General features: G+C 37.9%; 1 protein-coding gene across 1 annotated transcript in view; it reads right to left on the bottom strand.

Annotated features, from left to right (window-relative positions):
• Positions 1-1,393: 1,393 nt before the first annotated feature.
• Positions 1,394-16,217, bottom strand: part of LOC131439532 (toll-like receptor 6) — a 123,155-nt gene continuing 108,331 nt past the window's right edge. The window contains exon 4 of the mRNA XM_058610659.1: positions 1,394-9,641. Coding sequence (XP_058466642.1) covers positions 3,938-8,287 — 4,350 coding nt within the window. The 5' untranslated portion in view covers positions 8,288-9,641 and the 3' untranslated portion in view covers positions 1,394-3,937. The remainder of the gene's footprint in view (positions 9,642-16,217) is intronic.

Here is a 16,217-nt window from a genome sequence, read left to right as displayed (position 1 = left end):
AAAATTTGTTTTTAATTTTTTTTTTCAATGCAAACCGTAAAGATGAACTTTGATAGCCGGTAGAATATAGTTCTACCCGTAGAAAAACAGGAATAAACATTGTATGTATTCAAAAACGGAAATATACGAGCGTTCAAAACTGCATATTCTAAACATTGATTCTACTAATTATATATTAATTTCCAAAACATTGTATCATTCTCAATAGTCAACTTGGTTTGGTTGAAAGTTCATCAATATTCTGGTAAATAGGAGTAGTAGTAGATGGCCAAATCGCGCAAAAATATGACTTTACCCATAAGCTTGCGGATGAACGGCAATACACGCTTTTTCAGGCATTCTTCTATGTAATCTTGGATGCCATCGTCGCGAATGTGACGAAAGTTCGTGTTTTTCGATGTTCATCGAATATTTATACGAAAACTAAAAGTTTTATATTTTATATAAGATTCGATCGTCAGTATTGCTGATCCAATAATACATTTTCACAATTACACATTGATTCAATTCATTCATCGAATCTACAGAAAAAGATTTTTTTCGATCGTGGCATATAAGTTTTACTAAAAAGACGATGAAGAAAGGAATAAAAAAGACTAAAAAGACGATGAAGAAAGGAATAACGATGAAGAAAGAAATAACGATGAAGAAAGGAATAACGATGAGCAATACTTTGAATAGTGGTACTAGAGTAACTCTCTCATAATAAATCACGAAACTTTGCAAAAAATGCGATAATATGTAACAGCGTGTAATACCGTAATCCTATCACTACATCTATGTTGTATATTTGTTAGAAATTCATCTTTTTTAAGTTGCTGCGGGACAAGAATCACATCGAAATAGAAATCATTTAATTCTGTTTTAATCATCCTATCGGGTATATATCGCAAGTAAGTATTACCAAAATCACTGGATATGCGAAAAGACTGTGGGATATGTATTTTAGGAAATTCTTTTTTTTTTTCACTGTTTCTTCAAAACTAAAACCTCCTCCTCTTCGGGGAATAAAACAAAGGACAAAAAGGGAAATTCCGATACCGACACTCTAAAAAGTAGAACAATTGTGAACAATTAGCGGTAAGTGAATTGTCTCAATAAGAAATGATCCTATGAACATAGACGGAGAACGGAAAAGTCTAGTAGAGTCCCTAACGTCATCGGGTGAAATTTCATGCTCTAACCTAATGGAAATTTCAACGTTAGAAATTGGAAGCATCTATGCACACGATACATGTCTTGTTCAGTAAAATATTGTTCTCGTTAAAATCAATCCTTTTCGCATACTCACCATGATGAAGGAGCAGATTGATGGAAAACATGAAATGTCCCTAAGGAAAAAAGCCTGGCAATTTCGGATCTAAGGATAGAAGCAAAACCATCAGCGAAATAGTTTTCAGTTTTCATAAATAAATAATAGCTTTTATTTTTCATAATTTGTTGATTTTTGTCTCTCATAGATATTTTCTTTTCTTAAAATTCTTTCCCAGGTTGTTTTGAATTTTCATATTCTGGTTGTTTAGTAATTTACTGCCGAAATCTTAACGACTAAAATAATTACAATTCTTCGGCGATTGGTTTTGTTTTGCCAACGGCTAGGTTTGCTGCAGCATATCTAGTGTTGCTATCGTCGTACATGCCTATTCGATCACTATTTACAAAAGTGTTACCACCGTCCTCTGGGTGACTGCTCGTGACTATTCAATAAACACTCTCCGTTATATTACACAGGTTATTCTTTGTGAAGTAAGTTTAAGGAGCGAGTAACTTTGTTCGTTTCTTTCGAATCGATTTGTATCTCATGTTTATTTTTTTTTTCTGTTGCATTGAGTAGTGTTTAAATTTGTGAGTGTGTGGTAATTTTCTTTTACCTTCTGCTAGCAGTTAATTCGTAAACTTCTCTATATGTACATAATTCGGTAGAACACTAGGATAGTTTTTTTTTTGTTTTCTTCAAAATTTCAAATGGTTTTATTTACATGCAAGAACCTTACCGCTATCAACTGATTCTCTTTACAATGTTATACTTTCAATGAGGTAATAAAAGTAACACAACAAAATAGTATATTTCATCGACTGTTTCTTAATAGTTTTGCTTTATTTTTGTATAGGAAACCTAACCTTCCACCAATATGGAGGAACTTGTGTTCAATAATGCGCTGCAATTTGAACTGTAATGTTTTTTCTCGCTTCAAGTTGGACAAAACTAAAGTCATGTTTTATTCCTGATCGTTCCCTTACTCATGAACAGAGAAAGGAAGGAGGGGATTACTCTGACTATCCAACTAATTTGTTTCAGCTAAAAACTTTCGTGACTAAATAGCGGGAGCAACTTCATGGAAGTGGAAAGGAAAAAATGTAAATCAATTCAGTTCCGGTGTGGTTGCACTAATTTACGACTGTTTTATTTTTTGCTCTCTATACAGTTTTACTGGCAAAACATGCAGCTCTCTTGTGTTTTATTTTACTTTTTTTTTGTTAAGCCCAAGTTTATCTCACCTTCTGTCATGGCATGGTTCGTAACCAAATTGAAATATTTCGCCTCGTCGTAAATTCTCTTTTCCCGCGCTTGTTTTCAATTGGATTTCCTTATAAAATTCGCCTCACGTTGTGCGTTGTGCGCGCAACGAGCATGATAATAATTATTTTGTTTAAGTGATGCCCGTTTTTTCGCGTACTTCGCGTCTGACTTTAGAATGATGATTAAAAAAAAGCCGGATGAGAAGAACAAAAAAAAACACAATCACACGTTTGAGCTGCGTTGGCCGAGGAAATCTGATCCGCCAGGAAGGCGCAAATTACCCTTCATTAATCGAATTTTTCGAACATTCGCATTCGCGTGTTTGTGCTTTTTCTCGGACTCTCCGAGGATTCTTAGATCAAAACGAAATCTTTGAATGTAACCAGTTCAATCTATTAGGTGTATGTTTTCAAGTTTAGTACTGTGAGTGAGTTATTTTTTTTTTCCTAGTAGTAGGGTGGTCTATATTTACAGGCTTGTCCTATGTGCTTCGGTTATCATTCTATTCTCTCTTGCTTTATTCAGCGATTAAAATGGCTTGAACCTAAGCGTGAAAAATCAGATTACCTTTTTTTGGAATTCTATTAAGGGATTTCTTTTCCTTCGTCTGGCAAGTTGGATCAGAACAAAGAAGAGATGTAAAAACTGCTTTCAATCATCAAGCGTAATGGAAGATTGATTTTGAAGAGATTAGAATTAGTTCCTTTGCGTCTCTTTCTTTTGTGACTAGAATTGTTACGTTCTCAGGGAACGATCATCACTGGGGCCCTCTATTCTATTCTGTTTGCTTGAATCGTTTCATTTTTTGTGTGTGCTCGTTTCCCGCTCAGCTTGATTTGTGTGAGTGGTTCAGTCACATCTGACTGTTGAATTGCCATCGCAACTGGTAACCTTTTTTCCGTATGCGGGAGGTGAGTGGGCAAACGAAATTTTGGCTTTTTTTTGTATTTACCACATTTCCAAATGCGACGTTTCACTTCTTGCTGTGTGCTATATATTCTGATTTCATTCTTTGATTTCTGCTAAAGGCACTGCGTGGACTTAACAGGCGCTAGGGCTGTTCGCGTCCAATTTAAGTTGCGCTTGATATAAAAAAATTGTCATTTTGCTTCAGCATAAGCTGTTGCGTGAAAGACATTGCATTTGAATCAATGTGAGACATGCGGAAATTATTGAAACTGAATCAAAGAGAGAGAGAAACAGTAGAGAGAATAAATTGAAGAGAAAGAGAGACTCGAAGATCGCCCTAAAACTGTCTGTCTAAGGTTGAATAAGTAACATTTGTAGTGTGCAACTTCCTTCTTTTTGTGTTTTACTACCAGTTTAGGTGAGTGCTTGCAGCATATGGCTAGGTGGGGATTTCCCCGCGGTAGTTCAACGATAAAAATAATTAACTAACCTGTATTTAAGTAATCGTTATGCCCACATTGCCTGTGGCAGTCTTCTATCATTGAAATTGTTCGTGTCCCCGATCGTGCTCGATTTGGACTTATCACCTTTGCTACCACTACCATCATTGCAACAGTTGTTCGGTTTTCTACTGCTATTGTAACTACTACTAGTCAAATTGTTTGCCACACTGGCAGCATTGTTGTAACCGCCAGGATCGGCCTTACCCATAAAGGCGGTGGACAGAATGTTGGGTGGCCCACCGTTGGCTATTGCAGAACCACCCACCGCTCCGCCACCGCCGTAGCCGTGAGTGGGCGTGATCGAGTGTGAGCACTCGCTAGAACCCCGCGACGACGTCGAATACTTGCTGCTGGAGGTGCACTCGAACGTTTCCCCTGCGATCCGTTCGCAGCTGGTGTTGTACGTTTCGTGTGTCGTGTCTAGCAGACAATTGGAAGGAACCGCATACTCGTGCTGTCTTTCCGCTGTCACCTTTCGGCTGAAATCATTCAACCGCCTTTCGTGCTGCGCCGTGTTATATTTACAATTACTAACCGTATCATAATTATCACAGTTTCTTGGGCAGTTGCCGCCAATGGTAGCGTAACTGTGGTTCTCATGCCTTGCTGGTCCCGGTCCTGGAAGCGTCCCAGCAGCAGGCATCCGTGGTCGTCCTGCGGTGTTGTATTCGTTGGCCGTAGCGTAGATGTTTATAGCTGATCGCTTGTTCAAACAGTTGCTCTTCTTCACATGGGGCAACGCAATTCGAAGCTTCTGCCAGAACTTTTTGTCGTCCCACTCGATGCACGTATTCGATCGCAAATACAGACGCATATCAGCGTCCAAATCTCGCTGCGGTAGATCACCATACAGAATAATGATCAGCTTTCGTCGACGCTTCAATACTTCATGAATCGCACCCTTGAACTCAAATCGGGTCCATTCGTTGTACAGGAAGTTCTTCGAAAGAACCAAAATGGCACGCTTGGAACTCTCCACGGCTTCAACAATCGTATCAGCGATGTACGTGTTAATGTTGAAATCTCTATAATGCAAACACAATCGGAATCCTATGTCATTCTCAAGTGTCGATGCCAAAATTTGATTCACAAAATGCTCGTCCTGCAGTGAGTTGATGATGTACGCATCATACAGTCTGTCTTTGTCGAACTCATTCACGAATGTTCCTGGTTTGTAGCACAACGATCCAAGACAACTGCTGTGTGCCCAAACCTTCAGTTCCTTTCGGTAGCAGAACATTCCGAAAATCAATCCGAAGAAACCGACAAAGGCGCAGGTTGCCACCAACAGTAATGGCAGCATGTCTTCAATCTCCTGCGTATGAACAATCGAACTCATCCCTTCACCACGGAAGGTACACTTCGTGCCGTTCTTCTCCTTCAAAACGCTTGTCAAATTATTGTAGATGCAACTGATCTCGTTAGCATCGATAATTTTTTCCGTATTCGACTGCAGATAGATTCTCAGTTTATTCAAAAAATTACAATCACACGTCCACATGTTGTTTGCCAGAGCAATCTCCACGAGGTAGGGATTGGAAGCTAGCTGCCAAACCTCGAAACTGTTGATTCGGTTTCCATCCAATCGCAGCACTTCCAATTTTCTCAGTTCCACAAATGTATGATCCTCTATGTAGGAGATCTTATTGCCCTGCAGGTACAACTCTCTCAAGCTTTCCAACGCACTAAATTCATTACCGTACAGCTTTTGAATATTATTATACTCCAGATGCAGCACCGTCAGACGTCGTAGTCCAATAAACGTTGTGTTATAAATAATCTCAATGTTGGAATGATTCGCGTACAGCACTCTCAAGTTTTTGCGCCCGATGAAACTATGTCCGGAAAGTTCGACCAGATTGTTCCCGTCGATATACACCTCGGTCGTGTCCATCGGAATATTGTTCGGAATGTCTGTGTAACCCGCGGCCGAACACTCCACGATGTTTGTCGACCAGCTGTTGTCGTGATAGCACTGGCAATTGTTCGGACAGGTCATTTCACAATCACACGCGTCAAACTCACAACAATGGCACAGTGCAAAACAATGCGTATTGTAGCTGCACAAAAAATGCTTCGGTTCGGCTTCGATCAGAGGGATAAAAGCCCGTTCTCGGTTATACATCAGCTTACAGTACACCGTCTCGATGTCGTTTATCGTCGGATACTGTCGCGATGTGACGTGATTAATCTTCTGCAGCCAATCGATGTTACAATCGCACACGAACGGATTTCCGCCAATGTAAAACTCCGGCAGCTGTTTATCTTCCGGAACCGGTTGAAGTCTCAGAGCTTTTATGTCCAAACCGGTCAGCTGGTTTGCATACAGATCCACCCGTGTCAAATTTGTTTTGTGAATGAAACAGTGCGGCTCCACGTGCACAATTTGATTGTCGTTCAAGAACAAGAATTCGATACTGTTGGGAATCGACGAAGGCGTCACCTTCGTGAGCCGGTTGAAACTAGCATCCAGCGTTTGCAAAAACAACTGATTGTCCAACCCGTATCGATTGTTCAGCTCCGTCAGTTCATTTTTGTGCAGATCCAACCACTGTAAATGGGCAGGAATTTGAGAGTAATCAAATTGCTCCAGTCGATTGTCCGAGATGTTGAGCCAAACTAAATTTGGCATTGCTGTGAATAGACCTTCAATATCCGTCAGTAAGTTCCCGTCCAATCGAATTGCCTGTACACTGATAGCTGGTTCGAAAGCACCTTTTTCGATGAACTGGATTTTATTTCGAGCGAGATTTAAAATTTGTAGGCTGGGCAGATCCTTAAAAGCTTTCCGGGTAATGTTTTCTATGTTGTTGCTAATCAAGCGCAGGCCGTACAGATTGTTCATACCACGAAAACCGGGCTCTTCAATTACGGTTATGGAGTTCTCACCCAAATCAACCGTCCGGAGCAGTCGCATATCTTTCAAAGCCAGTGGAACCTGCGTTAACTCGTTGCCGTTCAGGTTCAAATCTTGCAGAGAGCTGCAGTTTCTGAATGCTTCCGGATGAATACCAGTCATAACGTTGTTGTCCAGAGATAAAAGTGACAGCGCGTACAGGCCATTTAGGGAATAGGCATCCAAATATTTTATCTTGTTGTGTGAAAGTAGCAACGTATGGAGATTGTTCATCGGAGAAAACGTATCGGCAGCGATTATCTCCAGCTGGTTGTGACGAAGATTCAGAATTTGCAACGTATACAGATCGGAAAAGATTTCTGATTCTAGCTTGGTGATTTTGTTGTTGGCCAAGTTAAGCAGCACTAATCGAATCAACCCGGAAAACGTGTCCCGATTAACCCAAGCTGACGTCAGTTGATTCATCGAAAGGTCCAACGCTTGCAATTGTTCCAACTTGGAAAATAAACCTGGTGAGAGTACGCTGATAGAATTGTTTTGAAGGTATATTTCCTGAATCGACTGCGATGGATCTTTAAACAGGTCCGTTGGTAGAGCAACAATTTTATTGGAACTCAGATCCAAAATTTGCAATTCCTTCAACCCGTTCAGAGCCTTATCACCAACCATGGAAATTTCATTGTCGTGAATCTTAAGCAGCTTCAGTCGTCTCAACATACCAAATCCATTGGCCGGTAGCAATACAAAATGATTGTTAGATACATCCAAATCCTCAAGATCTAGATTACAGTTCACCGAACTGCCATTATGCGTGCCGTTATCTTTCTTCATAACCGGCTTTTCTCGGAAGCCCAGATCGTTAACATCCTGCAACCGATTCGAGCTGATGTTCAACGATCGGAGCCCACTCAGAGAGCAGAACAAATGATCCGGCAGCGACCAAATGTTGTTCATGCTCAAATCTAGTTGCTCGATATTTTTCGTATGACTAAACACCTCCGGTTCGATCTCTAAATTGAGCTCCGGCCAATTGATGTTATGTGTTCGGAGGCTAAAGTTCCTCAAATCATTAAGTCCTTCCAGCACGTCGTTTTCGAATTTTGCAATTTTACAAAACTCCAACGAGAGGCTCTTCAGTCTCAACAGATGAGAAAACGATTTAGCCTGCAACTTACTGCGAGCCATTATCGCCTCATTGCAGATCACCGCCAACGAAGCCGTATGCTCCGAAGGTATCACACTAAAGTTCGTGTTGTCGAATTCACTGTTTACAGTTCTCAGATTACACACCAGTTCCACCTCGTCGTCGGGTGTGATGCGATATTTGCAGTCGTCCGGAGCATCGTACCGCAGATTCGATTCCACCGGACTTGTCGGGTAGTAACGGGCCTCGGCTGAATCATACTGCAAACTGTAGTTGACCTGCACGGAAAGCAACAGAACCAGTAAAAGTGCCGGCAGTGCAACCAATTCCGACTTCCGCGTAATTAGACTCATTTTTCTTCTAGACGCTAGCTCGTCACTCTCTTCTTCTCGCTCGACAGACTGAAAGAATTAGTCGCCGTTGATTTTGAACCACTTCTTCGCTTCTGCTGGAAACTTTAACCATTTAAGATAAATTCATTTCATTTTTCTGGCGCTTCTCGAGATTGGTTTTTTCTTCTACTCGCACTTATGAACAGACTGTCGTCGGTAATAAATTATTCACTAGCACAAGAAGCTATCGCTGCAAAACGTTGCTGTCATGTAATTTCTCAGTTTTCGCCAATCCTTCATTTTTTGCGCGATCTTTCACCACACTTTTTAATCCAACACGCACTAGTCCTTGTATGGTGTGTCAACCGAAACAAACAGAAAAATAATAAACTTCACAACACTTTGCTTTGGTTTGTATTCTCTTGTTCGATATACGGGTTCTTGTTTCACTTGTATCCTCGTTTGAACCGAAACACATTTCACAGAGCTGGTTGATTGGTTGGTTGGCTGTTACTCGCTCGGCACATCAAATAGCAATTCGAACGCGCACGAAGCACAGACGAACATCTTTCTCTACGAGCGTCTGAAATTGTACTAAACTGTTCGTTGCCGTATCCCACTTGTATATATGAGCTTGTTTCTTTGCATCCGCTTTACACGGTAGACCCGAAGCTAGCACTGCTGTGTGTATGCGAGCCGAATCTTACCGAACGCGTCAGGACACCGTACGATTGAACGGAAAACTCTACACAAACAAGTATGTAGTAGTGAGTTTTCCCTTTTTGATCGCTATCATAACAGTGTTAGTTGTCGGTTCTCTCCACACACCCGAACGAATCAAACTTCACTTTATTATTCCTCTATGATTGTTTCGAGTTCGAACGGCTGCTGCTGGGCTGCTGTCTCACCGCCACCAAACTACACTTAATTTTTATTTATGCTGATATAGTTCTGCTGATTTTATTTTTCTTCTTCTCTCTGTTTAATTCTCTTCTCACCACAGTCTCTTGTTTCATTCCACATGCTTCACGATCTCATGGTCCATTTCAAATTAAAAATTCGGCTCTCTGCTGCCGTCGTGCAACCATCGCATACACGCGCTCCGCTCTGGAATCGGACCTCAGTTGTACAACTTTTTTGCCAAAATCGTTTAATCCTGCGACGTTCTTCTGAGCCTCTTCCTTGTTATATGCTGTTTTTACTTCACTTTTTCTCCCTGTCTCCTGCGTGCTAGTGTTGGAGTAGGTAACGTTTTGTATCGGGAATTTTTAACTGCATTGAATCCTGGCTTCTGCTGGTGGTGCTCTTTACTACTGGTTTTACTTCTGGCTGGGGGTCCCCGTCGGTTGCCAGCTTTAATTACACTTCTGTGCAACTGCAATAGAAACAAGAGAATGAGAAGAAAAAATTAAAGAAAAGTTTGAAATTTATGTTCACGATCATTGAATGGAAATTGCTGCTGCATTCGGTCGGACCGGCATATTTGATAAAGTTCGCACAGAGCAAGAGAAAACTGAGTCCTTATTCGAATGTGCAGCGTCGCACGAGAATGGATTTTGTGTTTAATTATGCAAAGGGAAAAAAATCACCGAAGGCAAATTTTCCTGAACAGGGAAAGTGAAGCAGTGAACCCAGAAGTTGACCTCTGCGATAAGTGAGAAATGCTGTACAGAAGGACATCGAACGGGCCTAGGCTAGGGGATGGATGGATGAAGGTATGGTTGAATGCGATCGATAAAGGGAGCCTGAGGAATCGAGAGGAAATCGATATTTATTTATGATACGATACTGTCTCCTTCGAAGGTTGGTGTTATTCTTTGAGGATTGGGTGTTTCGATTGTCATTTGAATTGAATAGCCGTGCGGTCAATGATTATTCGAGCGGAATGGAATCGTTGGATTCACAAGACACATATTTATGGGAAATTGGTGATTGACTTATTAATTTTTGTCACATTATCTTTTGTCGTACAATGTGATACAACGTATGTTTGGAAATTCGTTGCAATTTTTAGAATATGTTACATTTGTCTAGTATCAGTGTGTTTTCTAGAGATAATGTTAACAGCTCGAAGTCCGTTTTCGGCCTTACTGCATATTTATAAAGGTAAAAATTTATACATTGAAGGTCAACAAAAGAATTTATTATAAACAGAAAGTAGAAGTACCCACTTTCCACTTAAAATACGATACCCGAAGTACCATTCAATAGCATCCATAACCGGTTTTCGATTTGTCAGTTTTACGAAATAACATAAAAAATAGAGAACAGAGTTTTACGTAAGTGTAGTTGAAATTCAATGGAATGATTGTTTTGTCGTGAATACGATTTACTATAGGCCTTTTCAAAATTTACCCTCTGAGAGAGGGATAAGTTTTGTTTTTGATAGTGAATATCTCTTGTTGTGGTTAACATATCAACATAATTTGTGCTACATGTAATCGGAAATATAATCATCAATTTATGGTAACATTATAAACTGTATATCATAATCACAAATAATTCAGCTGCTGGTTGTTTGCATCGGAGCAAAATACAACGAAAATTTAACAACTATGGGGAACATTACATTACATCAGTATAGGAAATTTTTCGCATAATATTGAATACAGAAGTTTTTGAATACACGTCACGTCGTCAAATATAGCAACCTGAAGATATATTTCATACTTTTCATATCATAGACCTATTGTATCATTGATCAATCTAGCTAATCAATTTCTTCACTGAAAGATTATAATCGGTATGTTACACTATACTTACGCCAACTATATCAGTATGGCATCCACGGACAAAAGGTCAGCCTGGAATAGATGACGGAAGTCAGTGACATCCATCAGAATTCGAACACAATTCGTCACACATGAACGTCTTCATAAATCATCATGTTTTATTATAAAGATCTACAAAAATTATTTCGCAATATTTAATTATCTGTCATCACTAATCCGTGATTTAGTGAAGGTGCATCCTTTCAAATAGCAGTAAACAAAGGGACAGCACAGTGGTTTGAATCGACTAAACCGTGAACTTAATTCTCTAGTTGCTAAGCCGTTGATCCGATATACAAAATTTTTTTGGAGAACTCATTCACAAAAATATACCTCGTGATTTGATCACAATAAAAATGTGCAAAGCCTACTACGATAAAAGTTCATGTCAACAAATTTTTTCCCTTACGTTTGAAAATACTTAAAATCAATTTTTTGTGCATACCTTTTCTCGCAATTATTTTTAATGTTTACTTGAATGATTCGAAACAATCACTAAAAACGTAAAATTACACATTTTTGTTGAAGATTGTGCACGGTTTGGTCTTTTCCTTTAAAAATTATTCAACATTTACACTATTATATACATTAAATTTTAACTACTAATAGGAAGCAGGGTTGCAGACCAAAAGGTTCATTCATATACTTTTTGGAAAGCTTAAATCAAGTAATATAAAGTTACGAAGTGCGTAACGTGGCCCTTTCAAATCGTGTAAATAAGAGAATTTTTTTTACGAAAAAACGTTTATAAGAAAAATTGTTTATCTTCATATCACGCGTTTTTAGCATTAGCATTAGCATTAGAGACCGCCCGTGTGTTGCTACTCCGTTATTGATCTGGACCAATTGAGATTGTAAAATGATTTTTTGAAATAACATGTTTGGGAATAACACATTGTTTCACACTGTGCAAACTGTATTGAACCATGCATGCTGATCAATACCGACGCCGGCCACGTCCGAATGCAGATCTACTTGGGAGGGAAAGGATTGTTAGTTCGATGCATGTTGCTACTAAGAACCGAGGAATCCTCTGCATTCCCACATGCATCACAGGAGAGGATACTTTGTTAGTAAATGTTTTAATAATGTTATCATGTTTTAAAGTATTATCGTTTTATGTGTTACTTTGTGCTGGCAATATGATGCACGAAACAGTCAATCTCCGAAATTGACAAAACTCCGGACAGCCGGCTGTCGAGTATGCAGTCACTCGTTTATGCATATACCTTTCGCGTTTTTTTTAGTCATGCAAAAAAAACACATTCCGATTGATAAATAAAAGGTATCATCTCACTGCTAGGTGGATTAAGCACGTTTTTATAAATGAAACTACGCGATACAAAATAAACGAGCGAATAGGATTTAGACAAGAAAGTTGATTCATTGCATTGAAATATTCTAAACAGATATTATAAAATCATTTTAAATCACCAAACAAAGGTCAACAGATTTCACACGCGTCTTGATTCTTTATTATTTCCGATTCTTTATTATTTTTATTATTTGAATTGTTTATTGAAATTATTAATTGGTTATATTAGTTGATCTGGGCAGCCGGCTACCGAGAAAAATATTAATTTACTGTTTGCAATATTAATATCAAGTGTTTTTTATTATGTATTCAATATACCGATATATGTTATCTCTGTTATTAACTTTGTAATATAAACGGATTTGCGCAATGGTTGATTTTTATCATTCATTTTATAATCCTGAAAGACAATCAATAACATGGAAGAAGAAATCATTCCTAATAAAACTTTTCTCCGAAGCTAGACGGAAATTGATATGTTGAATAAAGAGATGATTTAGTAAAATAGAGTAATCAGAAGTAAAACATTGAAAATATCTTATAACTGAAAGAAAAAAGAAACTCCTGCAATTATCGCCTTTTACGACATGGAAGCAGGAACCCAGTGGATCTATTCTTGGTTCATTTTTTTCCGCCGGATTCCACACGGCATCTAGGCTGGTACAGTCCGGAGAGAGCTAATAGGTACTATCAATCTCCTAGTGGACCCCAGCCCCTTTATCTTCATATCACGCGTTTTTTTTGTGATAAAGACCAATAAGTAACCTTTAGACAACAACTTTCGTAAGAAATTGCAGTCGAGGTATAGAAAATAAAGCAATAATTTTAACACCACACAGTTCGCTAAAATCTTGTAATTTTACATCTTATAAGATGCACATAAATGGAGCGTCGTATTTCACATAAATTTAATTGAAGAACATCTAAAATTGTGTGATTTGAAAATTACAAGGCTTGGTTTCGAGCGAAATAAAAAATCATTAGCAGCACCGTGACTTGAACCGAGAAACATTAGATCACAAGCACTTCGGTTACGCGACTGAACCACAGAGCTCATATCTGTTCAATGAATAATTGATACATATAAAACCATAAAGCTGAACTTGGTAGCCGAGCGCAAATTACATTCGGAGCGTGTAAAATTCTGTGCGAGTGGAATATTGCGTCATTTGAAAAATTAAGTAGTTATGAATTGTATCGTTTGTAGAATTCTGTCACCTGTAAAATTCCTATTTTTTCCGTGCAGACAAAAGAGAAAACTTTTCAATAGAGATTACTATTATGACTTACTCTCAGCGAGTATCGAATCTTTAGGAATTCTTCTTCAAAGTGAATGTTGATATAAGGCTTATTGACCGTTATCACAAAAAAACGCGAGACACTAGCGACTTCTGTAGAAAATGTACACAGATAAAAATATTTTGTGAATTTACATTTATTTTCATGCACATATTTGGAGCAGGTAATTGAATGGAAAGTTACATTACAAAACTAAGCGATTTGTAAATATACAGCCTTGTTCAATGAAAAAGTAAATGCATTTCAATGTAATTTTACATCAATCATGGTTTTAAATCAGATTTTCGTTTCAACTGACGTCTGTTTAATTGTACTATTGGTTTACATGTCGTGTAAGTTTCATTTTTTCTTTCTGTGTAATAGAATTGCAGTAAGGCAACATATTGGTTACAAATTCCCTAAAATCAAACAAACTTGTTCTTGTTGGTCATTATTCTTTATTCTTAATCTGAGCACGTTTTTATACTCCGGTTCTGGCATTTCCCTTTTAAAAAAATGTTAGACTCGTAATTTACGTAATTGGATTTGATACTTTCTAGCCAATTATTCGTAGTTGAAACAAACATGATTCAGTGCAACAAAATTGTTTATTTTTGGTGAAGCTATTTTACCGTGTACGCCTGTATTATCAACCAACTCACTTGTGTTCTCGGCCATTTGTATTATCAACCAACTCACTTGTGTTCTAAAAAATAATATGCAGCGATGTTCTCAACAACACCAACAGTGCATGTTTGGAGCAAGAAATTCAGTATAAAGTTACTTCACTGTGCTTTATTTTTCAATATACTTCAAAGGTAAAACTAAGCGTCAATATAAATAAACAGCCATATTCATTGAAATTAATGTATTCCAATTTAGTTTTACATCGAGGATGATTTTGAATCGAATTTTTTATTCAACTGATGTCCATTTCATAGTACTATTTATTTAGAAATCGTGTGAATTACATTTTTTTAGTGTATGGCTTAATTCATAAAAACGTATTTCGATCCAGCTTTTCAAGCAGGCTACACTTACACATTTCAAAAGATAAAAAATTAATATCAGAAAACTAAAATTTAAACGATGTTTTTAAACGTACTGGTAATGGTGTAAGATATCATCCTTGAAATGAATTACATTGGAATGAAAAGAACGGATAAGGAATATTCTTAAAAAAAATAAGTTAAACTGGTGGTCAAACAAGGTCACTATATTTCATTGGCTTATATACACAATTTAAAAAGTCCACGTTACTCACTTCGTAACTTTACATTATCTGATTTAAGCTTTTCAAAAAAGTATATGTATGTGCCTTTTGGTCTGCGACCCTGCTTCCTATTAGCGGTTGGAGTTTAATGTATATAATAGTGAAAATGTTAAATAATTTTTTAAGGAAAGACCAAACCGTGCACAATCTTCAACAAAAATGTGTAATTTTACGTTTTTAGTAATTGCCTCGAACATAGTAGACATTGAAAATAATTTCGAAAAAAGATATGTACAGAAAATTTATTTTAAGTGGTTTAAAACGAAATGCTTCATATATCCGAAACTTTTTGCGTTAGACTTATAGCTTCTTCGGCAAAGTTTTTTCTCGTTAGAATTTCTAAAACTTTGTAGAAGACGTCGTTTTTCTATCTCTTAAGGGAAAAAAGTTGTTGACATGAACTTTTATCATGATAGGCTTTGCACAATTTTTATTGTGATCAAATCACGAGGTATACTTTTGTGAATGAGTACCTCGGATCAAAGGTTTAGCAACTAGAGAATTAAGTTCACGTTTTAGTCGATTCAAACCACTGTGGACAGGTTGCACACTTCATACAACCGATCAACTAACTGATATTAGGAAGTGTGAAGAAAGCGTGCCAGTTTTATTCGTCATCCAGCTGTGTCTCTGACACTACCCACTCACATTTTTATTAATTATTACGATTATAGATAAATCAACCTTATGGTAATTTGCCTCTCTGGCCAGAAAAAAAACACCTTAATCCTATGTGCATGATTGGGAATCGAACCCAGGTTGACTGCGTGGAAAGCAATGGTCTTATACATCACCCATTCCCGGTCAAAGTTTGAAGCTTTTTTGTTTTGAAAGATTATCACTGACAGCTACATTAAATTATTATAGGGATGCATAAGTGTATGTTGGCGGAAACAAAACTGTATTGCAAACCAATGATGGTCGGATGTTTTAAATCCGAACCCGATTGATCAAAGATAACACTTTTTTAGCCGCATTTGACCCGAACCGATTTTTTTCTCATAAGCCCAAACCCGGTCCGCATCCGATAAAAAAATATCTACCCGAACCCGACTATTTTTATTCTGAACCTTAACCTGACCCGAACTTGCCGGATTTATTTTACGAGATGGGTATTGGATTCGAATACCCTAAACCTGACTAAATTTTTGAGCCCGAACCGGGCCCGAACCAATTTAAACAAATATTTAAAATCCAACCATTTGTATTGCAAAACATGTTCGCGAACAGGAGTATTGGAAAAAAATATCGGTAATAAAATCATACTGTGATTTGTTTTGTTAGTTTCTTAATTTTCTCCTGACAACATAATCT

The sequence above is a fragment of the Malaya genurostris genome, chromosome 3 (assembly GCF_030247185.1).
Source record: "Malaya genurostris strain Urasoe2022 chromosome 3, Malgen_1.1, whole genome shotgun sequence".
Classification (NCBI taxonomy): Eukaryota; Metazoa; Arthropoda; class Insecta; order Diptera; family Culicidae; genus Malaya; species Malaya genurostris.
Note: the sequence above shows the minus strand (reverse complement) of the source record. Positions and strands in the feature narration are given on the sequence as shown.